At 39.1% G+C, this 26,843-nt stretch overlaps 1 protein-coding gene across 2 annotated transcripts in view; it reads left to right on the top strand.

Moving 5' to 3' along the window:
• Nucleotides 1-17,405, top strand: part of LOC124279944 — a 31,673-nt gene extending 14,268 nt beyond the window's left edge. For both annotated transcript variants that reach the window (XM_046715823.1, XM_046715824.1), the window contains exons 7-8: nt 411-519; nt 16,877-17,405. In XM_046715823.1, coding sequence (XP_046571779.1) covers nt 411-519; nt 16,877-17,001 — 234 coding nt within the window. In that variant the 3' untranslated portion in view covers nt 17,002-17,405. The remainder of the gene's footprint in view (nt 1-410; nt 520-16,876) is intronic.
• Nucleotides 17,406-26,843: the final 9,438 nt, after the last annotated feature.

The following is a 26,843-nucleotide window of genomic DNA, read 5'->3' as shown; positions in this document are numbered from 1 at the left end:
TATATATACATCATATACAGAAATATCATAGTCGGGAGAAATTCAAGTGATATATATATATATACACATCATATACAGAAATACATGTATCTTAGTCGGGAGAAATTCAAGTGATATATATATATACATCATACACAGAATATCATATTCGGGAGAAATTCAAGTGATATATATATATATACATCATATACAGAAATATCATGGTCAGGAGAAATTCAAGTGATGTATATATATACATCATATACAGAATATCATGGTCAGGAGAAATTCAAGTGAGCACTGGAACCATGTGGCTGCAATTTCTCCAACTTTCTCTTTAATGACAAAGTATCACTCAGACACAAACAAGTTTCTAGAATTATATGTGACTTTCGATCATTAACAGTTTTGTGGGGTTTTTTGTCTTTCAGATTGACATTGATGACAAGCTCAAGGTGAAGGCTGCAAACAGCCCTTGTCTGTTTCTCCAGACAGTCAATGGTAGTGGTGACTTCTACTTAGAGTCTGTAGCCTATGAAGGTAAGCACTCAAGATTCAAGGGCAGAAATGTCTGGTCTCCCCTGCAGTTGTCTGAGCAAATATATTGCAGTAACCCATGCTTGTCTCTCCTTGCAGTTGTCTGAGCAGAATAGGTTGCAGTAACCGACTCTTGTCCCCTTGTAGTTGTCTGAGCAGAATAGGTTGCAGTAACCGACTCTTGTCCCCCTTGCAATTGTCTGAGCAGAATAGGTTGCAGTAATCGAAAAATGATATCACTTCATGCAAAAATTTAGAAATTCAATTCTCAATTTCAATTTTCTTGCACAGACTTAACTGCCATTACCATGCACACATCTTGTTCACGGAAATGAAGAATAATGTCTTCAACTCCAAATACTGAGTTCCCATCAGTATCTTCTGTAACCTCCCTGCACATGGACAACTGATTGAAGACACCTCCTCATTCCTTGGCTCAATCTCAGGATTTCATTCTGAGAAGTCCTGTTCCATTCCTAATGCAAAGCAGACAGGTGGGTCTCTCTGTCGAACAAGACAGCCTAAAATGTCCCAAGGATGCTCAATGGGGTTGAGATCTTGTCTCATGGCTGGCCTGGTGGGATGGTCTCAACAGCATTCTGTTCCAAGAACTGGATGACAGCAGTCACCTCTGTAAGTCTTGGCATTGTCATCCTTAATGATGGGTCTTGTGGCAAGAGGATTGTTATCAAAATGTGGGACAACAGCCCTCTCAAAGATCTCCTTTGACATCGAGGCCCATTTAAGCTATCACGAATGGTAATGAGGTCCATCTTGCACCTTAAGAAAATGAATCCCAATATCATGATTGACCCTCCCCAAAAAGGAACCGTCTTCTGGAGATTGCGGGGAACCGTCTTCTGGAGATTGCGGGGAACCGTCTTCTGGAGATTGCGGAGAACCGTCTTCTGGAGATTGCGGGGAACCGTCTTCTGGAGATTGCGGGGAACCGTCTTCTGGAGGTTGCGGGGAACCGTCTTCTGGAGATTGCGGGAAACCATAGCTGTGTTCCTTTGTCTCCAGACATGTGCACGACCATCCACCATATGCAATAAGAAATGACTCTCATCAGAAAAACCCATGAAGTTCAGGGTTAGAATATTGGCCTTCAGTAACCCATGCTTGTCGTAAGAGGCGACTAACAGGATCAGGTGGTCAGGCTCACTGACTTGGTTGACACATGTCATCGGTTCCCAGTTGCGCAGATCGATGCTCATGCTGTTGATCACTGGATTGTCCAGACTCAATTATTTACAGACCGCCGCCATATAGCTGTAATATTGCTGAGTGTGGCGTAAAACTAAACTCATTCACTCACTCACTCATCAGGAAAGTGAACCCCCTGCCATGATGCAATGTTCCAGAGAACACTTTGGTTACACCAGGCAAGCCGTGCTGCTTTGTAAGCTGGAGGGTTTTATATGCTTGATGGGTCTTCTGGACCAGTATCCTGCTGCTTACAGCTGATTCCTGGCCGTCCCGCAGGAAATGGCTCTCCCTGGTAACGTCTGCTGCCTTAATGATATGTCCCATGAACAGCACCTAACAAGTCGCATCAATGCTCTATCCTCTCTTGTTGTTGTTTTATGGGGTCTATCCTCTCTTATTGTTGTTTAATGGGGTCTATCCTCTCTTATTGTTGTTTTATGGGGTCTATCCTCTCTTATTGTTGTTTAATGGGCTCTATCCTCTCTTATTGTTGTTTTATGGGCTCTACCCTCTCTTGTTGTTTTATGGGCTCTATCCTCTTATTGTTGTTTTATGGGCTCTATCCTCTCGTTGTTTTATAGGCTCTATCCTCTCTTATTGTTTTTTTATGGGGTCTATCCTCTCTTATTGTTGTTTTAAGTGCTCTATTCTCTCTTATTGTTGTTTTATGGGCTCTATCCTCTCTTGTTGTTTTATGGGCTCTTTCCTCTCTTATTGTTGTTTTATGGGCTCTATCCTCTCTTGTTGTTTTATTTGACTCTATCCTCTCTTGTTGCTGTTTTATCGGGTCTATCCTCTCTTGTTGTTGTTTTATGGGGTCTATCCTGTCTTGTAGTTGTTTTATGGGCTCTATCCTCTCTTGTTGTTTTATGGGCTCTATCCTCTCTTATTGTTGTTTTTTGGGCTCTATCCTCTGTTGTTGTTTTATGGGCTCTATCCTCTCTTATTGTTGTTTTATGGGGTCTATCCCCTCTTGTTGTTTTATGGGTTCTATCCTCTCTTATTGTTGTTTTATGGGCTCTATCCTCTCTTATTATTGTTTGATTGGGTCTATTCTCTCTTATTGTTGTTTTATGGGGTCTATCCTATCTTATTGTTGTTTTCTGGGGTCTATCCTCTCTTGTTGTTTTATGGGCTCTATCCTCTCTTATTGTTGTTTTATGGGCTGTATCCTCTCTTGTTGTTGTTTGATGGGGTCTATCCTCTCTTGTTGTTTTATGGACTCTATCCTCTCTTATTGTTGTTTTATGGGCTCTATCCTCTCTTATTGTTCTTTGATGGGGTCTATTCTCTTATTGTTGTTTTATGGGCTCTATCCTCTCTTGTTGTTGTTTTATGGGCTCTATCCTCTCTTGTTGTTTTATAGGCTCTATCCTCTCTTGTTGTTTTATGGGCTCTATCCTCTCTTATTGTTGTTTTATGGGCTCTATCATCTCTTGTTGTTTTATGGGCTCTATCCTCTCTTGTTGTTTTATGGGCTCTATCCTCTCTTGTTGTTTTATGGGCTCTATCCTCTCTTATTGTTGTTTTATGGGTTCTATCCTCTCTTATTGTTGTTTGATGGGGTCTATCCTCTCTTCTTGTTGTTTTATGGGCTCTATCCTCTCTTATTGTTGTTTTATGGGTTCTATCCTCTCTTATTGTTGTTTTATGGGCTCTATCCTCTCTTATTGTTCTTTGATGGGGTCTATTCTCTCTTATTGTTGTTTTATGGGCTCTATCTTCTCTTGTTGTTTTATGGGCTCTATCCTCTCTTATTATTGTTTGATTGGGTCTATTCTCTCTTATTGTTGTTTTATGGGGTCTATCCTATCTTATTGTTGTTTTATGGGGTCTATCCCCAGCAGGCACATCAACGTTGTTTCAACGTTGAGAATAGGTTGATCCTCAACGTTGAAAATAGATTGAAAATAGGTTGTATATGAAAGTTTTTTTGACGTAGATATCCGACGTGGAATCAACGTTGAAGTTTGACCGATTATCAACGTTGAAAAAAGGTTGATCCTCAACGTTGAAAATAGGTTGTATATGAAAGTTTTTTTTGACGTAGATATCCGACGTGGAATCAACGTTGAAGTTTGACCGATTATCAACGTTGAGAATAGGTTGATCCTCAACGTTGAAAATAGATTGAAAATAGGTTGTATATGAAAGTTTTTTTGACGACGTGGAATCAATGTTGAAGTCTGACATATTATTAACGTTGAAAATGGGTTGTTCCGTGGTTGTGTCTGGGAGGTATTACGCTTTCCTGTAAATAGACTCGCATTTCATCTTTAAACTACAATAAAGTAGCACCAAACTCCTGCATCCAGCTAAAATACCCCAAAAGCTACCTGCAATAAACAGTGTTCAAACAGAAAATTGCAGTAAAAATATTTACCTGATAAAACACTTGGTTAAAATTCCACATTCAATATAATGTACATTTAAGTTTTATGTCGTTGGACGTATAATTCCAGTAAGAAGAAAAGAGTATTCCAAATTAAGAAAAACTATTTACTGTTGTATTGTTACCTTGAAAATGTGAAAATTGTCCCGAGAAGACATTTTGTCTGAATTTCAGCTCTTAGACAGACCCCTGAATAAACACAATGCAATTACTTTCACCATGAAAGGGATCCAAGATGACCAGGAACTATACCTGAAGACAGCACATAAAACAAGTCACTTTTCATGAAATCTTTATGAACACACACTCACACAGAAAACGTGGTTTAATGCATAATGTAAAACATCACACATGACATTGTCTGTAGGTGATCTCTGTTGTGCTAATAACACAATATCATCTGCATATAGCATCAAAGTGACATTTACGCCACCAATTTCAATACCACAGTTCAGATTTTTCAACACAATTACAACTCCAAAAACACAATTATCAGCTCCTCTTCTTTCTGCCACTCCCTGCCTGGCGGTCAGGCGGATACTTCAGAAACATTCCTAACTCTTTCTTGAAATTTGCTTCGGATGCATTCCCATCTCATTCCCTTGAGATAGGACACATTCTGAAATTTTATATTTAAATACTTGAATAAGTTATATGGAAGATATATTGTCTTAAATGATTCAAGTATTTGTTTAATCAATCACTTGAAAGGTTCATTTCACTGCTGTAACTTGGCATGTGAACATATGAACAGCATCAATACAAAATATGACGAAAAGTGTAAACAATTTATATTTTCAACCGAAGGAATGGAAGTTTTCTTAAACATTTTCAAAGAAAATCCTCAATTGCAAGTTGATTATTTAATTAGACTATGAATTACAGGCAGGATGAATTAGACGATGCTTTACTGTCATATATTATTTGCTATGGTCATGATGAAAATGCTGCACTTGGTAATTAACTTACCAGAGATGATTGAATACAACCTTGTATTCTTAAAAGAAAACTTGCCGTTTTGCCCATCAACATTCATTCTTGACATCAAATTGTTTGACATTGTCCTGCAAAACAATGGAAGATTGTTGTTATTCTGTCAGATTTAGTTTTCTTTAGAGATTCTCGGAAATGATTATTTCAAATTAATAGGAGTTGAACTGATGTAGAAATTTTGCTACCTGGAGTCATAAATTGTAACAAAAGCCATTTTACATTAAATGATAAGAAAACAAAATGGGTGGTGGTTTACAGGTCAAAGAACAAGTCTATTGTGGGAGGTCTCCCAACACCATTTGTTCCCAAACACAAGGAAGTATGGATCATGGAGTTCTGAAAACAATAATGAGCTCTCATAAGTATACAATATATTCTCTATTATCTACTCTCTCTCTCTCTTTGTCATTTGTACACTCATAAAACTCAGATAAATAACTTTTTTTATAATTCATAAATGTTTACACTTAATCTCTTATAAGAACGCTTAGAAATCTCTCATATAATGAATTATGTGTGCGTGTCATAACTATGCTTCTCTGAATCATGAACAATAAAATAATGAGATTAAACTCTACATTGCCAGAAATAATCTATCATACCATGAATAATAAGACATTGAATAACATCTCTTACAACTCCAATCTACACTCAAAAAGACTTAAATGTACTCGTAAACAAACATCGCTGGCTAACGCAAATTCTTGGAAACAGTGCATCTCTGACTCTCAATTCCAAGAAATGGAAGTCCTACTCTATTTGACCAAAGGGGTGACAGGTGGCCAAACCATATTGAAATGTAGGTCATACACTGAAAATAACTCTGATTTAAAACACTACAAATATACACCTTCACACTCCGGCACAGCGATGACCACACTCCGGCAATGACTTAGCATAACATCACTGCCACAGGCTAATTTGCATATCACGTGACCGGACTTTTCTCTTGTTTGTAATCAAACGCGCATATTCATAATAAGAAGAGACTGGACTCACGAAAGCTTTTCGGCGCTCTCTTCATAATGTTTTACATTGTTACATATATATTCTTCCACAACTGCGACAGTAAGGTATATGACAGTACATATTTAGATGTCAAACTAGCTGCATCGTTTGCTCTCCACCAGCTTCGATGACAGCACGTGGAGCCGTACAACCTATGTAAACAAAGGATCGCTACGCAAATCGAAATAGTGTTACATGTTTTTGGATATTTTCTCAGTGAAACTAAACCATTCTATTAAAGATGTTTAGTTAGATGTGTAGACTCGTCAAAAATAAAAGAGAAAAAGATATTTGTACATTATATTGAATTGACATTGCAAGATGTGAAGAATCGTCACATTTTTCTGGCCTGTGGCAGAGGTACTATGCTGGCTGGCCGCATGGAACTCTGGGTAGGAGAGTGATACACCTTCTCTCTAATATACTCGATAGATGATCTTAACAAGGGAACATGTACATAAAATGCTGATATCTAACAACACCTGGGCCCACTTGCACAGAGCAATCTTAGTTACAATCAATCTAAGGGCCTTACAATCAACTTTACAATCGCCATACAATTGCCCTAATCCACTTGCACAAAGCCGATCTTAGCGCGATTGTAAGACCGTATGGATTTAAGATCCCGATCTTAGCTAAGATCGCACTCTTCAACGGTGGAGGTGCGAATTTCTTAATTTCGACTCCTGTCTACAGTTGTCTGCAAGTGCGCATAGCATACTGCGCAAATAGAGAGTGATACTGGTCCCTGCACACAATACATACCTCCCTAAATCGCACTTTGCAGAATTTTCATGACAAACATTCCAAGAAATCTTGAAGGAACCGATTACGTGGACGATAGCATATATTTTTCTACATTTTAACTGTCTTGATTTATGAATTGAGAATGTGATATTTCAACCACGGAAATACCTACCCATGTTTTATGAAAATATTGAACTGCGAAAAATACATTCATAAATTTGGGTCTAGATTTAGTGACTTAATAATTATGAAAATTATAATAATATATCAAATATCGACAATATTTACTTATGATATAACACCTAAATGCATGATTTGCCACTGGTTGTCAATGAGACATTGTTTAATGCACAGCTGGTTTTTTTTCTTTTTGTTTTTTTTGTGTGTGTAAAATCAAAAATATACCCTAGAAGTATTGGTTTTCTCACAATATAACCAGAAAATGTAATATGGCTACAGAAGTGTTGTAAAGAATTCATGACAGGGAAATCTGAATATCAAATAATATATCGAGAGAGCAGTTGTTAAATACTCATTCACAGTATATTAATGATATGACCCTATTGCGTTGATAAATATTTTTCTAAAAGTGAAATTAAAATTGAATCTTGATTTTGCACGTTAACTTGATTACTTTAATGATTAACTAAGACAAAATCACTCCATCACCGAAAAGGAAAATATCTTGAGCTCTGCCATTGGGCATGACAGACTCTACGGCAACGGCATAAGCCAGGGGAAACCACTCCCATCTTGCCCATAAACTAAAATTATCTGCTCTTGAGTTAATGAAAGGTCCACGGCCATTGTTAATCGCGACGCGGACACCATTTGCTAGTATCCTTCCTTGATTATCAAAAGGTATGTTGTTTCACACTTATTCCAACATTGAATCGGTTGGGAATAGTACTTTGTGATATCGACTTCGATAGTTCTGTGGTTCACTACAGCAAATAACAATGTATCCGACGTTAAATCGGTGGTGCATTCTCCGTGTTGTTGAAGTGTCGAGGCGAATCATACAGTACAGTTTTATGCAATATAAAAGCACGCTATCTCCAAACGTAAAGCTGATTATTTGCGTGAAACTTGAACACCATTTTGTCACAGACTACAATGATCTTAGCTCCTTACAATTGGTCCGGACCAATTGTAAGTTTCGATTGTAACTTACAACGATCTTAGCCTACAATCGCTTTGTGCAAGTCGATGGCGATTGTAGCCGAAGCCTAAGATCGCGATCTTAAGGATTTACAATAATTGTAGCGCTAAGATCGTTCTGTGCAAGTGGGCCCTGTACTTTAAATAATGGACTCTTCCAAATCTCAGTATGTTTCACTGCACACATATTAGATTGCAAATAATGAAAAACCTACCCTTTGACAATAATAAAAAACATCATATTCAAATTCTACAGCTGACCAAATACCTGAAGAGTGTGTTTCCCAGCAATAAACATCTCTATATATCTATAAATGTATGACTTCTGTCCTCTCGCGTGCTATCTTGCATCCAGCTGTTTACGGCGAAAAACAATATGGCGCCAAGCAAGGGAGTGCTCATTAAACTAATCATCTCCGGGAGAAATCATTGTCAATTTTTTCTCTTAAATGATCAACCTTAATATATAAATGAAAATAAAGACCAACTATTATCACCAAAAAAGACCAAACATTATCACAAATATTCAAAACAGGTGGTAATGAAAGAGCAGTATCATCTTTCTCTTAAACTTTGTGGTGGATATACTGGAAACAAGTGAAATGTTAAAAACGTGGTACCTTAGCCTTGCTCCTTTTATGTGATCCACAAAATTGCTGCCACCCAGTCTTCGAAGATGAGATTTCTGCAAATTCCATTAAAATAATCTTATTTCATAATTAAATGTTCCTTACATTAAAATTACTTCTTTTGTATGTAAGATTTTAACCTTTAAGAGACATGAATTATCATATCCCTTCCAAACAAGTGTAAGAATGAAAGTCTGTGGGTGCAGTTTTGTTAATTGTGCCATCAAAGAATCATTAGTGAAGTTACACTTTTTGTAAATAAATAAAAGTTCAAATAAATTATATACAATTTCATCCTTAACAAAGACTTTCACAAGACATTTTAAAGTGAAAATTTTCGTTGCATTTCCTAACGCCATTCTTCCACCACCCCTCCCCAATAATATACATATGTTGATAGGGTTCAGGGCGTGCTCAATGCATCATTTACTGATAGATCTATTCAAACGAACAAATGTTCATAATAATGGGATGCAATATAAAATGTTGATTAATCCTATCCTATTTTGTATTGCTGCCCTTAGGGACCGTTCATAATGTATGGCTTTGGGGTGATGTTGATTTTATGTACAATGTGAATTACACCCCTAAAGTGTATGAGTATGTACAGAATAAGAGACGGCCCACCCTGCATGTCATGTACACTATCTATGACGCCCTCTCCCTTCCCATAATTTCTAAACATAGTGCGTGTGTACAAAAATGCTGACCCCTTAGCTCCCCTGAACAAAATGGGTGACACCCCACCCCACCCTCCAACCCTTACAATCAACACCCCCACCTGCAGCCATATATTTAATTATGAACGGTTCCTTATATTGATGTACTTCACTGATTATTTGAAAATGTATATTTGCAAAATTCAAATCAGGTGATGGGTACGAAAGGAAATCTTATTCGATTATATAATAAAATGCCAAATATATGCATGCAAATATATTGAAAAATAACAAAACAAAATTTTGAGAAACATGTAGTTGTACTGTGACATACCGGTAACCTTGTGAGATAAAACATGAGCCCTAATTCAGAGTTTCTTGCTACTGCTAGATTTAAACGGCATTCCTACGTTTTCATTATACATGAAGGACATACTTACCAAATAAACACCAGCATGCCGTGAAGATGGTGAAAATAGAACGATATTGAGTTGAACTTCGCCAAAGTGAACTGACAACGATCAGCTGCCTTTGCGCGCGCGATAATTGTGCGCATGTCCGGATATGGCCAAACGAGGCGATCGAAAGGTCAACATCTGGCTTGTGTTTGAAAGCAAATTGTCGGGAATTATACAATTTTCACAGTTTTGTGGGAAAATATCAAATGTAATGCAATTTGGATAACTGATGACTTTATACCTAAAACTGCGATTTACGTAATATTTCCGTCCGTTGATCGATGCACAATCAAATAATATATAAGATTATATCTGTCACTAGCTCGATCTTGATCTTTTATGAAAATAATGTTCCCGAAATGATAGTTGCTAAGTTGGATACCTATTACCAATATGAATTATGTATCAAATTTGTCAAGGAAACAATTAGTTGACATTTTGTTGTTTCCTTACGTTGAAACAACGTTGACAACTAAACGAATCTCGACTAACTTTGTTTGGTCGCATGATAAACGTTGAATCAACGTTTATGAAAGGTTGATCAACCAAACAACCAAAATTCAATGTTGATTCAACGTTGATTCAACGTTGTGTGCCCGCTGGGTCCTCTCTTGTTGTTGTTTTATGGGGTCTATCCTATCTTATTGTTGTTTTATGGGGTCTGCCAGGTCTTGGGAGATCCTTAACATCATTGGTAGCCTGTAGGCTACTGTGTTTGTTCAAGAGTCAAATGATGGAAGGAACTTGATGTCCAATTTGTCTGAAGGACATTCCTGCACTTCTCATGCCAATGATTTGCCACCATTTAGCATTGAACAATTTACAACATGCCATGACATTTATGGTACTTAATATTCAATCCAATTTGAAAGGAGAGAGTGTGACATGTAATCAGTAAACACTTGCACGTCCATTGAATATCTGCTCATCAAAACATGTCACTAAATCAGTCAGAAAAATGCTGTTTTCTAAATTCACATAATTAGTGGTGTATGAATTAAGTATTGCTTTAATTTCCGTAAGTATGTGACCAGATGTATGGTGTTTAGAACCATCATCATATCATCTTGGCAAATAACTGACTAGATGTATGGTGTTTAGAACCATCATCATATCATCTTGGCAAATAACTGACCAGATGCATGGTGTTTAGAACTATCATCATATCATCATGGCAAATCACCGACCAGATGCATGGTGTTTAGAACCATCATCATATCATCATGGCAAATAACTGACCAGATGCATGGTGTTTAGAACTATCATCATATCATCTTGGCAAATAACTGACTAGATGTATGGTGTTTAGAACCATCATCATATCATCTTGGCAAATAACTGACCAGATGCATGGTGTTTAGAACTATCATCATATCATCATGGCAAATCACTGACCAGATGCATGGTGTTTAGAACTATCATCATATCATCATGGCAAATAACTGACCAGATGCATGGTGTTTAGAACTATCATCATATCATCTTGGCAAATAACTGACCAGATGCATGGTGTTTAGAACCATCATCATATCATCATGGCAAATAACTGACCAGATGCATGGTGTTTAGAACTATCATCATATCACCATGGCAAATCACTGACCAGATGCATGGTGTTTAGAACTATCATCATATCACCATGGCAAATCACTGACTAGCTATAGATGTGTGGTGTTTAGAACCATCATCATATCATCTTGGCAAATCACTGACCAGATGTATGGTGTTTAGAACCATCATCATATCATCATGGCAAATTACTGACCAGATGCATGGTGTTTAGAACTATCATCATATAACCATGGCAAATCACTGACCAGATGCATGGTGTTTAGAACTATCATCATATCACCATGGCAAATCACTGCTATAGATGTGTTGTTTAGAACCATCATCATATCATCTTGGCAAATCACTGACTAGATGCATGGTGTTTAGAACCATCATCATATCATCATGGCAAATCACCGACCAGATGCATGGTGTTTAGAACCATCATCATATCATCATGGCAAATCACTGACTAGATGCATGGTGTTTAGAACCATCATCATATCATCATGGCAAATCACCGACCAGATGCATGGTGTTTTTAGAACCATCATCATATCATCATGGCAAATAACTGACCAGATGCATGGTGTTTAGAACTATCATCATATCACCATGGCAAATCACTGACCAGATGCATGGTGTTTAGAACTATCATCATATCACCATGGCAAATCACTGACTAGCTATAGATGTGTGGTGTTTAGAACCATCATCATATCATCTTGGCAAATCACTGACCAGATGTATGGTGTTTAGAACCATCATCATATCATCATGGCAAATTACTGACCAGATGCATGGTGTTTAGAACTATCATCATATCACCATGGCAAATCACTGACCAGATGCATGGTGTTTAGAACTATCATCATATCACCATGGCAAATCACTGACTAGCTATAGATGTGTGGTGTTTAGAACCATCATCATATCATCATGGCAAATCACTGACTAGATGCATGGTGTTTAGAACCATCATCATATCATCATCATGGCAAATCACCGACCAGATGCATGGTGTTTAGAACTATCATCATATCATCATGGCAAATCACTGACTAGCTATAGATGTGTGGTGTTTAGAACCATCATCATATCATCTTGGCAAATCACTGACCAGATGTATGGTGTTTAGAACTATCATCATATCATCATGGCAAATAACTGACCAGATGCATGGTGTTTAGAACCATCATCATATCATCATGGCAAATCACTGACCAGATGCATGGTGTTTAGAACTATCATCATATCACCATGGCAAATCACTGACTAGCTATAGATGTGTGGTGTTTAGAACCATCATCATATCATCATGGCAAATCACCGACCAGATGCATGGTGTTTAGAACTATCATCATATCACCATGGCAAATCACTGACTAGCTATAGATGTGTGGTGTTTAGAACCATCATCATATCATCTTGGCAAATAACTGACCAGATGCATGGTGTTTAGAACCATCATCATATCATCATGGCAAATCACTGACCAGATGTATGGTGTTTAGAACCATCATCATATCATCATGGCAAATAACTGACCAGATGCATGGTGTTTAGAACCATCATCATATCATCATGGCAAATAACTGACCAGATGCATGGTGTTTTAGAACCATCATCATATCATCATGGCAAATAACTGACCAGATGCATGGTGTTTAGAACCATCATCATATCATCATGGCAAATCACTGACTAGATGTATGGTGTTTAGAACCATCATCATATCATCATGGCAAATAACTGACCAGATGCATGGTGTTTAGAACCATCATCATATCATCATGGCAAATAACTGACCAGATGCATGGTGTTTAGAACCATCATCATATCATCATGGCAAATAACTGACCAGATGTATGGTGTTTAGAACCATCATCATATCATCATGGCAAATAACTGACCAGATGTATGGTGTTTAGAACCATCATCATATCATCATGGCAAATCACTGACTAGATGTATGGTGTTTAGAACTATCATCATATCATCATGGCAAATCACTGACCAGATGCATGGTGTTTAGAACTATCATCATATCACCATGGCAAATAACTGACCAGATGCATGGTGTTTAGAACCATCATCATATCATCTTGGCAAATAACTGACCAGATGCATGGTGTTTAGAACTATCATCATATCACCATGGCAAATCACTGACTAGCTATAGATGTGTGGTGTTTAGAACCATCATCATATCATCATGGCAAATCACTGACCAGATGCATGGTGTTTAGAACTATCATCATATCACCATGGCAAATCACTGACCAGATGCATGGTGTTTAGAACAATCATATCATCTTGACTGACTAGATGTATGGTGTTTAGAACCATCATCATATCATCTTGGCAAATAACTGACCAGATGCATGGTGTTTAGAACTATCATCATATCATCATGGCAAATCACCGACCAGATGCATGGTGTTTAGAACCATCATCATATCATCATGGCAAATAACTGACCAGATGCATGGTGTTTAGAACTATCATCATATCATCTTGGCAAATTTAGATGTATGGTGTTTAGAACCATCATCATATCATCTTGGCAAATAACTCCAGATGCATGGTGTTTAGAACTATCATCATATCATCATGGCAAATCACTGACCAGATGCATGGTGTTTAGAACCATCATCATATCATCATGGCAAATAACTGACCAGATGCATGGTGTTTAGAACTATCATCATATCATCTTGGCAAATAACTGTGCATGGTGTTTAGAACCATCATCATCATCATCATCACCATGGCAAATCACTGACCAGATGCATGGTGTTTTAGAACTATCATCATATCACCATGGCAAATCACTGACTAGCTATAGATGTGTGGTGTTTAGAACCATCATCATATCATCTTGGCAAATCACTGACCAGATGTATGGTGTTTAGAACCATCATCATATCATCATGGCAAATAACTGACCAGATGCATGGTGTTTAGAACTATCATCATATCACCATGGCAAATCACTGACCAGATGCATGGTGTTTAGAACCATCATCATATCATCATGGCAAATCACTGACTAGCTATAGATGTGTGGTGTTTAGAACCATCATCATATCATCTTGGCAAATCACTGACTAGATGCATGGTGTTTAGAACCATCATCATATCATCATGGCAAATCACCGACCAGATGCATGGTGTTTAGAACCATCATCATATCATCATGGCAAATCACTGACTAGATGCATGGTGTTTAGAACCATCATCATATCATCATGGCAAATCACCGACCAGATGCATGGTGTTTAGAACCATCATCATATCATCATAACTGACCAGATGCATGGTGTTTAGAACTATCATCATATCACCATGGCAAATCACTGACCAGATGCATGGTGTTTAGAACTATCATCATATCACCATGGCAAATCACTGACTAGCTATAGATGTGTGGTGTTTAGAACCATCATCATATCATCTTGGCAAATCACTGACCAGATGTATGGTGTTTAGAACCATCATCATATCATCATGGCAAATTACTGACCAGATGCATGGTGTTTAGAACTATCATCATATCACCATGGCAAATCACTGACCAGATGCATGGTGTTTAGAACTATCATCATATCACCATGGCAAATCACTGACTAGCTATAGATGTGTGGTGTTTAGAACCATCATCATATCATCATGGCAAATCACTGACTAGATGCATGGTGTTTAGAACCATCATCATATCATCATGGCAAATCACCGACCAGATGCATGGTGTTTAGAACTATCATCATATCATCATGGCAAATCACTGACTAGCTATAGATGTGTGGTGTTTAGAACCATCATCATATCATCTTGGCAAATCACTGACCAGATGTATGGTGTTTAGAACTATCATCATATCATCATGGCAAATAACTGACCAGATGCATGGTGTTTAGAACCATCATCATATCATCATGGCAAATCACTGACCAGATGCATGGTGTTTAGAACTATCATCATATCACCATGGCAAATCACTGACTAGCTATAGATGTGTGGTGTTTAGAACCATCATCATATCATCATGGCAAATCAATCATAGACCAGATGCATGGTGTTTAGAACTATCATCATATCACCATGGCAAATCACTGACTAGCTATAGATGTGTGGTGTTTAGAACCATCATCATATCATCTTGGCAAATAACTGACCAGATGCATGGTGTTTAGAACCATCATCATATCATCATGGCAAATCACTGACCAGATGTATGGTGTTTAGAACCATCATCATATCATCATGGCAAATAACTGACCAGATGCATGGTGTTTAGAACCATCATCATATCATCATGGCAAATAACTGACCAGATGCATGGTGTTTAGAACCATCATCATATCATCATGGCAAATAACTGACCAGATGCATGGTGTTTAGAACCATCATCATATCATCATGGCAAATCACTGACTAGATGCATGGTGTTTAGAACCATCATCATATCATCATGGCAAATAACTGACCAGATGCATGGTGTTTAGAACCATCATCATATCATCATGGCAAATAACTGACCAGATGCATGGTGTTTAGAACCATCATCATATCATCATGGCAAATAACTGACCAGATGTATGGTGTTTAGAACCATCATCATATCATCATGGCAAATAACTGACCAGATGTATGGTGTTTAGAACCATCATCATATCATCATGGCAAATCACTGACTAGATGTATGGTGTTTAGAACTATCATCATATCATCATGGCAAATCACTGACCAGATGCATGGTGTTTAGAACTATCATCATATCACCATGGCAAATAACACCAGATGCATGGTGTTTAGAACCATCATCATATCATCTTGGCAAATAACTGACCAGATGCATGGTGTTTAGAACTATCATCATATCATCATGGCAAATCACTGACTAGCTATAGATGTGTGGTGTTTAGAACCATCATCATATCATCATGGCAAATCACTGACCAGATGCATGGTGTTTAGAACTATCATCATATCACCATGGCAAATCACTGACCAGATGCATGGTGTTTAGAACCATCATCATATCATCATGGCAAATCACTGACCAGATGTATGGTGTTTAGAACCATCATCATATCATCATGGCAAATAACTGACCAGATGTATGGTGTTTAGAACCATCATCATATCATCATGGCAAATCACTGACCAGATGCCATCATCATATCACCATGGCAAATGACCAGATGCATGGTGTTTAGAACCATCATCATATCATCATGGCAAATCACTGACCAGATGCATGGTGTTTAGAACCATCATCATATCATCATGGCAAATCACCGACCAGATGTATGGTGTTTAGAACCATCATCATATCATCATGGCAAATTACTGACCAGATGTATGGTATTTAGAAGCATCATCATTAGAACTCGAGGTTTGATCATGCAGAATAGTTCAGCATGCACAATTTAGAACTCAAGGTATGATCAGGTAATTGGACAAACAGTTGTCAGAATAGTTCAGCATTAATCTTGTGGGATTTCTGTCTAGAAAGTCTACTTGTAAAAGCCTATCAATATGTTTCAGGATATTTCCTTGGATTTGATCAAGTTGACCTTCTCGAGCTGACAAAGTTTGCGATTTCCCCAACATCTCCTGACTTTCATGAGTCTGGCTGTATTCGTCGGAACTATACCTTTCACCTCTACTGATGCTGAAGGAAGTGGAGATACAAAACCTGAAGAAGCCAGTATTGACTGCAGCTGCCTGCCATGGCATGACAACACAGACCTACTGCACTGGGGTATTAGCCAGTGTGGATAAAGGAAGGGTCTATTTTGTACAGTACGTGCTCTTGTTTTGTTGCACCTGTGAAATGTCAAAATGTGGGCGTGTGATGAATATGCAACAAACAAACTAAATTATTTACAAATAATGTAATTGACACAAACACCATCTCACACGCGTATGCACACACAAATTCCAAATACTTGGTTAAATTTAACAATTTTCCATTTCTGTAGTATTAGCAGTGAAAACAATGTTACATTGTTGAGATCAATGTCATATATAGAGAGATTATTACACGAGAAAGTGTCATGCGACTTATACAAAATGAGTGTGAAATTTTGTACATAATTTTGCGTAAGTTTCGTATAAGTCATATGACACACTTGCTCGAGTGTAATAATTTATTATTATCCATTTTATTCATGAACATTTGTGCAGTAAAACACGGTAAGCAAGTGTGACGGTCCTGTTCATTGACGTCACGTTTAATTGTTCAATGACGTCACAGACGATGAAATACAGAAACAATGGTTGCTAGGCAAAAGTCATATGTGCACATGTGATATATGTGACACTGGTTATGTTTCAATGTATGGATAATAACAGCCATTATTTGGTACTTGGTCCCAAAGCTAGCATAATTACATTGACAGTACATGCTCAAAGCAGTTTAATGAAGTCACTTTAGGCTAAACGTTTCATACATGTTTTGTGTCAAACATCTGCTTGTATGGAAGTGTGTTTTTATGGATGTCAACTTCTTTATTATGAGGAACACAGCGTTTCAGAGTATATCCATACTCCTTCGTCGGGTGAATAAGGCTTGTACCACTATTCCTTTGTTGTTGTCTAGTTCTTGTGAGCTGCAGAACCTTGTAGTTTTTATAGCATTTATAAATTCCTATGGAGTGAGAGTGTATTCTTAGATATGTCTGTAGTGACAAGTTTGCACTATGTGATGCTACTTTCATGAAACTATTTCTCAAACATGCACCCATACTCTAATATCAACACCAAATCTGAAGCGCTGATCAAAATAATGAACTTCAGGTTTCTGTGAAGACCAAATCAACACCAAACCACAATACATGATAATCTGTTTGGTTCTCTGGAAATGTCAAATTCTTCAGAGAAAATGTAGAAATGATTTTGAACAATTGTATTCTTTCTTTCTTGAAACCGTGAAGGTCCGGGTTAGAAAATTGATCTTCAGTAACCCATGCTTGTTATAAGAGGCGACTAACAGGATCTGGTGGTCAGACTTGCTGACTTGGTTGACATATGATATCGTATCCCAATTATGTAGATCGATGCTCATGCTGTTGATCACTGGATTGTCTGGTCCAGACTGGATTATTCACAGACTACCGCCATATAGCTGGAATATTGCCGAGTGCAGCTATACTAACTCTCCCACTCACTTTCTTGAACTGAAATCTTTTGTATTTTTATATTCCTTTCAAGTAAAACGATTTCACACACTTCCCATAAGGTTGAAATTGTGTCTGGATTTGAACTCAAATGAACATTGTTTGGATATTTTTACACAAATAGTTTTGAAGGACTTAGAGTCGGTGGATCTGTGATCCAACAAATAAAAAATCATCCTAAATGTTTGTGTTAGGCCAACACTGATTTGTAAATAGTTTGCATTTCATTTGAGGTAATCTTGAAAGTTGACCACCTTGACTTGAAGTCCCATGTTATTGTTATTGTATTTATTATTTTTTGTAACAACTTTTTCTATTATTTTAAATATGTGATATGTTAAGTTTTTAGTATAACACACTGCCTTTGAATACAGTATTCAGCTGTTTTAGATTATACATACAGAATGCAATAAGTTTAAGTACCCGGTGAGCAAACGATTTAAGCTGCTTTTAAAGTTACATACTTGGGTGATTGCCAGTGCCTGATTGTAGAGATTTTGTAAAAACATCACACATTTGTTAAATGTTTATATAAAAAATATTTACATATATGTTCATGTTATCCCATATTTTGTCATAAAATGGACATTGCTGAACAAATCAGAGAGATATTTGTACAATGAATCAATAAATATGCAAATGAAGTCATACAACTGGCTCTATTTTCAATCTCGAGCTACTAATAAGCTGAATAAGACAATCACTATATTATTATAACAAATGTGCCAGATATTCTGAGCCTTGGTTATTATTTACCCAAACAAAGCTGCAGGGGAGGGGGGGGTTATTAAATGACCATTGTAATTATCGTGAAATCAAACTGTTCACCATAAGAATCACGAATTCATACAGTTAAACGCTGTATATCATCTACGTCAAGGCAAACATGGAAACAGAGCACAAAGTCCAGACAATCGTAAAAACAGCACTACGTCCAGACTAACATGGAAACAGAGCACTACGTCCAGGCAAACATGGAAACAGAGCACTACGTCCAGGCAAACATGAAAACAGAGCACTACGTGCAGACAAACATGGAAACAGAGCACTACGTCCAGACTCACATGGAAACAGAGCACTACGTCCAGACAAACATGGAAACAGAGCACTACGTCCAGACAAACATGGAAACAGAGCACTACGTCCAGACAAACATGGAAACAAAGCACTACGTCCAGACAAACATGGAAACAGAGCACTACGTCCAGGCATATATGGATCAGAGCACTACGTCCAGGCAAACATGAAAACAGAGCACTACGTCCAGGCATACATGGAACAGAGCACTGCGTCCAGGCAAACATGAAAACAGAGCACTACGTCCAGGCATACATGGAACAGAGCACTACGTCCAGGCAAACATGGAAACAGAGCACTACGTCCAGACTAACATGGAAACAGAGCACTACGTCTAGACAAACATGAAAACAGAGCACTACGTCCAGGCATACATGGAACAGAGCACTGCGTCCAGGCAAACATGAAAACAGAGCACTACGTCCAGGCATACATGGAACAGAGCACTACGTCCAGGCAAACATGGAAACAGAGCACTACGTACAGACTTACATGGAAACAGAGCACTACGTCCAGGCAAACATGGAAACATAGCACTACGTCCAGGCATACGTGGATCAGAGCACTATGTCCAGGCAAACATGAAAACAGAGCACTACGTCCAGGCATACATGGAACAGAGCACTGCGTCCAGGCAAACATGAAAACAGAGCACTACGTCCAGGCATACATGGAACAGAGCACTCGTCCAGAAACAGAGCACATGGAACAGAGCACTACGTCCAGGCAAACATGGAAACAGAGCACTACGTCCAGACTAACATGGAAACAGAGCACTACGTCCAGACAAACATGGAAACAGAAACAGAGCACTACGTCCAGGCAAACATGAAACAGAGCACTACGTCCAGGCAAACATGGAAACAGAGCACTACGTCCAGGCAAACATGAAAACAGAGCACTACGTCCAGGCATACATGGAAACAGAGAGCACTACGTCCAGGCAAACATGGAAAAGCAGAGCACTACGAGCACTCCAGGCATACATGGAACAGAGCACTACGTCCAGGCAAACATGGAACAGAGCACTACGTCCAGACAAACATGTCCAGACAAACAGAGGAAACAGAGTACTTCGTCCAGACAAACATGGAAACAGAGCACTACATCCAGGCATACATGGAACAGAGAACTACGTCCAGACTAACATGGAACAGAGCACTACGTCCAGGCATACATGGAACAGAGCACTACGTCCACGGAACAGAGCCTAGGCATACATGGAACAGAGCACTACGTCCAGGCATACATGGAACAGGCACTACATGGAAACAGAGCACTACATCCAGACAAACATGGAAACAGAGCACTACTTCCAGACAAACATGGAAACAGAGCACTAAGTGCAGACAAACATGGAAACAGAGCACTAAGTGCGAGACAAACACGTGCAGACAAACATGGAAACAGAGCACTATGTACAGGCAAACATGGAAACAGAGCACCACGTGCAGACAAACATGGAAACAGCACTACGTGCAGACAAACATGGAAACAGAGCACTACTTCCAGACAACATGGAAACATGGAGACAAACATGGAAATAGAGCACTACGTGCAGACAAACATGGAAACTACGAGGCAAACATGGAAACAGAGCACCACGTGCAGACAAACATGGAAACAGCACTACGTGCAGACAAACATGGAAACAGAGCACTATGTGCAGACAAACATGGAAACAGAGCACTACGTACAGACAAACATGGAAACAGAGCACTACGTGCAGACAAACATGGAAACAGAGCACTAAGTGCAGACAAACATGGAAACAGAGCACTACGTCCAGACAAACATGGAAACAGAGCACTACGTACAGACTAACATGGAAACAGAGCACTACGTGCAGGCAAACATGGAAACAGAGCACTACGTCCAGACAAACATGGAAACAGAGCACTACGTGCAGACAAACATGGAAACAGAGCACTACATCCAGACAAACATGGAAACAGAGCACTACGTGCAGACAAACATGGACAGAACATAGACAAACAGGAGAGCACTACGTACAGACAAACATACAAACAGAGCACTACGTGCAGACAAACATGGAAACAGAGCACTACGTACAGGCAAACATGGAAACAGATCACCACGTGCAGACAAACATGGAAACAGAGCACTAAGTGCAGACAAACATGGAAACAGAGCACCATGTGCAGACAAACATGGAAACAGAGCACTACGTGCAGACAAACATGGAAACAGAGCACTAAGTGCAGACAAACTTGGAAACAGAGCACTAAGTGCAGACAAACATGGATACGGAGCCAATCTGCATTATTATGATTTAAATCGACACGAGAGTGTTTCAGATTTTACGGGTAACAGTCTTCTATAATGACTTTGATCACAATGAGCGTGAGTGGTCAGCAGGAAGCAGCAGGCATGATATGTGGCAATGGTGTGATGGAACTCAAACAATAAGACTTGAGTCAGACTTAACCCACCCATGCACTAACGTAAGGGTTACGTTGAATTCACAAATAACGAAAGAAATTCGTATGTAAAATATGTAGGAAATAAAGATACATTCATTCATTCATCCCTCATAGGTTATCATGGAGAATGGGTTTGACCTGAAGAAAGTATTTTGGTAACTACGACTGGTAAAGATATCAGCTGATACGGTTAACTATAATGTGTTGATTACCATTACACTGTCTTTAGTGTGCCAGAGGTGGGCTACCCGTGAAGATCAGGGTTAGAATTGGTTTTCAGCAACCCTCACTTGTCGTTAGAGGCGACTAACGGGATCGGGTGGTCAGGCCCGCTGACTTGGTTGACACATGTCATCGTATCCATACTCAATTATTTACAGACTGCCGAATTTTACCTGTAATATTGAGGAAAAATAAAATTGTTTAGTGTGGCGTTAAGCAACAAATCAACAAACAAAACAAAAAACAGAAGTTGGTAAACATGGCTACAGTGCCTCTCATTGAAATGTGAGTATTGTATTTTGTGAAGTGAAAGGCAATGACCCATGCCTCCATAAGTAACTGATATTGTTGATATTGTAGTGTCCCGGAACTGTCCCGTTATCCTACAGGTAAAGAGGACCGCCTCCGTGGTGTAGTGGGTAGAGCGTCCGCCCGGAGAGCGGAAGGTCGCGGGTTCGATCCGTGGTGTAGTGAGTAGAGCGTCCGCCCGGAGAGCGGATGGTCGCGGGTTCGATCCCCGGCCGCGTCATACCGACTATAACAAGGTCTCAGACAAGGTTGTATGATGAATCTTTTTCTATCCACAGTGATTACATGAAATTGGAATACGAACAGATGCACCATGTGTTCGGGGTGTTCAGCTATATATATCACACGGGTATTGATGTTGCTATCTGCAGATTATATCGTCCTTTCTGCTGACATGTTCTATAGGATGTTCTTCCAGATAAGACTAACAATACACTTTTACATTTACCCGACCGCGTCATACCAAAAGACGTTAAAATATGGTACTTGTTGGTCCCTGCTTGGTGCTCGGCATTAATGGGTACAACAAGGACTGGTCGGCTCGGAGTCAGTATAATGTGTCTGAGTGGGGTATTCATGCTTCACTGCGGCATGGTATTTCAGTGGGCTAGCACTATAAAACCAGCTTCAGTCTGGGCTAGTGCAAGCAGCCACACCTACACATACATACGCATGCACGTCGTCATATGAGCGAAATATTCTCCAGCACGACGTTAAACCCAATTTCACCTCACCTCACAGGAAAGAGAAGACACTTATTCCGACTTGTCGTAAGAGGCGACTAACGGGATGGTGTAGTCAGGCTCGCTAACTTGGTTGACACATGTCATCGTATCGAAATTACGTAGATCGATGCTCATGCTGTTGATCACTGGATTGTCTGGTCCGGGGTCGATTATTTACAGACCGCCGCCATATAGCGGGAATATCGCTGAGTGCGGCGTAAAACTAAACTCACACACTTATTCCGACATTGTGTGAGGTGAAGACAATCTCCGGAATCACGTAACGGGGGATGTTTACAGCTGTGACATGTATAACACAGGCCGCTTCACCATCCGTGGGGGAGACCATTGTCTGGGTCAGGGGGAGGGATAGCACACGCATACACAGGAAGAGTCCTAAGTGGAGGCTCATACAAGTGCACTGACCCACATAAGAGACGGCAAAAGTAAAGTCATTGTGTAATTTATAGACAACGACGTGGTTTCCATGTTTTTTCTCCTTTAAATGCAAATCCATGTTGGCATTTAGTCACTGCTTATATTAGTGTCGGTATTTGGACATAAGTATAGTAAGTAGCATTGTCACCATTAGACTAGTAGCATAAATATTAGCACTAGTGATGGACATTGGTATAGCAGTATTACTGTTGGTAGGGAAATATTAACACTAGTGATGGACATTGGTATAGCAGTATTACTGTTGATAGGGAAATATTAGCACTAGTGATGGACATTGGTATAGCAGTATTACTGTTGGTAGGGCACTAACATTGGTATAGCAGTATTACTGTTGGTATATTAGCACTAGTGATGGACATTGGTATAGCAGTATTACTGTTGGTAGGGAAATATTAGCACTAGTGATGGACATTGGTATAGCAGTATTACTGTTGGTAGGAACTGTTGGTAGGATGGAATTGGTATTTAGCACTGTTGTGATGAAACATTAGCACATTGGTATATAGCAGTATTACTGTTGGTAGGGAAACATTAGCACTAGTGATGGACATTGGTATAGCAGTATTACTGTTGGTAGGGAAATATTAGCACTAGTGATGGACATTGGTATAGCAGTATTACTGTTGGTAGGGAAACATTAGCACTAGTGATGGACATTGGTATAGCAGTATTACTGTTGGTAGGGAAACATATTAGCACTAGTGATGGACATTGGTATAGCAGTATTACTGTTGGTAGGGAAATATTAGCACTAGTGATGGACATTGGTATAGCAGTATTACTGTTGGTAGGGAAATATTAGCAATATTAAAGTGAGTGAGTTTAGTTTTACGCCCCTTTTTGCAATATTCCAGCAATAACACGGCGGGGACACCAGAAATGGGCTTCACACAATGTTCACATGTGGGGAATCGAACCTGTGCCTAGATTTTCGAAGCCGTCTGGAAACTGGTAAGATATTGTTAATGTATGGCGGGGCGGTGGGGTAGCCTAATGGTTAAAGCTACGGCTCGTCACGCCGAAGATCCGGGTTCGAATCCCCACATGGGTACAATGTGTGAAGCCCATTTCTGGTGTCCCCCGCCGTGATGTTGCTGGAATATTGCTTAAAGCGGCGTAAAACCAAACTCAGTCAGTCAGTCAGTCAGTCAGTTAATGTATGGCACTTACGACATTCTTAGCTCCAAGAGAGCTTCGAACATCTAGGCCCTGGTCTTCAGCATGACGAGCGAAGCTTTAACTACTATGCTACCCCACCGCACCTCTTTAAGGAAATTGACGAAGAATCTGTTACTCAATGTATTTAAAGCATGTGACCATTGACACTTCCTTTCACATCAGGTGGTAATATGTGGTACAATGTTAAAGGAGTACAGGGCCCGTTTAGGAGATATGCCTATTCGGTTAAAGAGAATTCAGGGTGCAGAAGGTACTGGGTGCCAGGGGAGCCGGGATCGTTACCCGGATTCTCCACCAATTGTTACTTATCGACATATAGGACATATGGCAGAGTCTTCATCTAAGCAGAGTCATTATTTGCAGACACTGGTAGGCGTCGTAACCGGAGACCTGTGACAAAAGTTCCCCGAGTCCACTCCAATCGTTCTCTCTTCTCCTTGAGTACAAGTGCCAGGACACAGTTTTATATTTGTGTTTACAGAAACATAATGTATATGACTAGACTGGCCTTGACTTGACATTTATACTAAGTCTTATCTCATCTAAAACGGAAAGCTCGCTGACTTGGTTGACACATGTCATCGGTTCCCAATTGCGCAGATCGATGCTCATGCTGTTGATCACTGGATCGTCTGGTCCAGACTCGATTATTTACAGACCGCCGCCATATAGCTTGAATATTTCTGAGTGCGGGACAAAACTCAACTCACTCACTCACTAAAACGGAGAGGGAATTTTCTTGGGACATCAATCCGTTATAGGTAATGACAAATGACGGACGTCACAGTAAGGACTGGTCAAGCTGTGACCCTGAATTCTATAATAATACATTTATTCTGTGACTTGTGCTAGAAGATATGGATTTGATTTCAGGATTAAAGTTTAACTCTAAATGTTTATAAGTCGGTATCCACGTTCTGATGACGTCAACGAGGAAGTTGCTGAATACTTTATGTCAGACATCGTGCTATGAATATTGCTTCTGCAGCTGTTTATGTAACTGCAAATCGGGTCTGGAAACTTTGGACCGATGCAGATTTGGGGAACGAATACTCTACCTCCTACGATAAGAGAATTTACCATATTGTCCAGATTGTAGAATGTAAACGTCCTCAAAATGTATAGTTTACATACAGCTTTCTGTTTTCAGCACTTATTGAGAAAATATAAGGTTGCAATGAGTTTTTTCTCTTATGTGAGACAGACATCAGCTAAAGTACCTTGAACATGTCACCAGGAGTGAGAGTGAGTGAATTTAGTTTTACGCCGCTTTTAGCAATATTCCTGCAATATCACAACGGGGGATACCAGAAGTGGGCTTAACACATTGTACCTATGTGGGGAATCGAACCCGGGTCTTCAGCGTTATGAGCGAACGCCTTAACAGCTATGTCACCAGGAACATAGAGAGGAAACTTTTGTGGAATTAAACCAACATGACTGGTCAATTTCTATTTATAATAATACTATCGTGTTTTGAGATATCAGGAAGCAGTGTTTTAAACACTCAGTCTCGTAGCATGTAACAGTTATGTTTTACCCTTTACGCTAAGATTTTAGTGAGTTCCAGCATCACTTTTATTTAATAATATTTAATAATCATGTTGCTGCGAGTAGTTGCAAAACTGCTGATGCGTAGTTCAGCAATATTCACTCCCACTAAAGCATGTACAATTGCTGATCAACAAAAAAGCAAAAACGTAAAAAATTGATTCAACAGATTTGTCTTATTGTCTTATTACCCCTCTCATATTCATCATATTTAGTTATTTATTAGTTATCCATGTATGAAATTATAAACTATATTGTAAGAATTAAAACAGATTCGAACAATATATAATTTACAAGTTCTACCTTTAACGATCCCATCCCAGTTTTATTTAACCTTCCTGGTTGTGAGGTCTAAGACGAAGTGGGC

This window comes from Haliotis rubra, unplaced genomic scaffold (genome assembly GCF_003918875.1).
Source record: "Haliotis rubra isolate DU_JTF1 unplaced genomic scaffold, ASM391887v1 Scf259, whole genome shotgun sequence".
NCBI classification, from domain to species: domain Eukaryota; kingdom Metazoa; phylum Mollusca; class Gastropoda; order Lepetellida; family Haliotidae; genus Haliotis; species Haliotis rubra.
The sequence above is the reverse complement of the archived record's forward strand: the minus strand, read 5'-3'. Positions and strand labels throughout refer to the sequence as shown.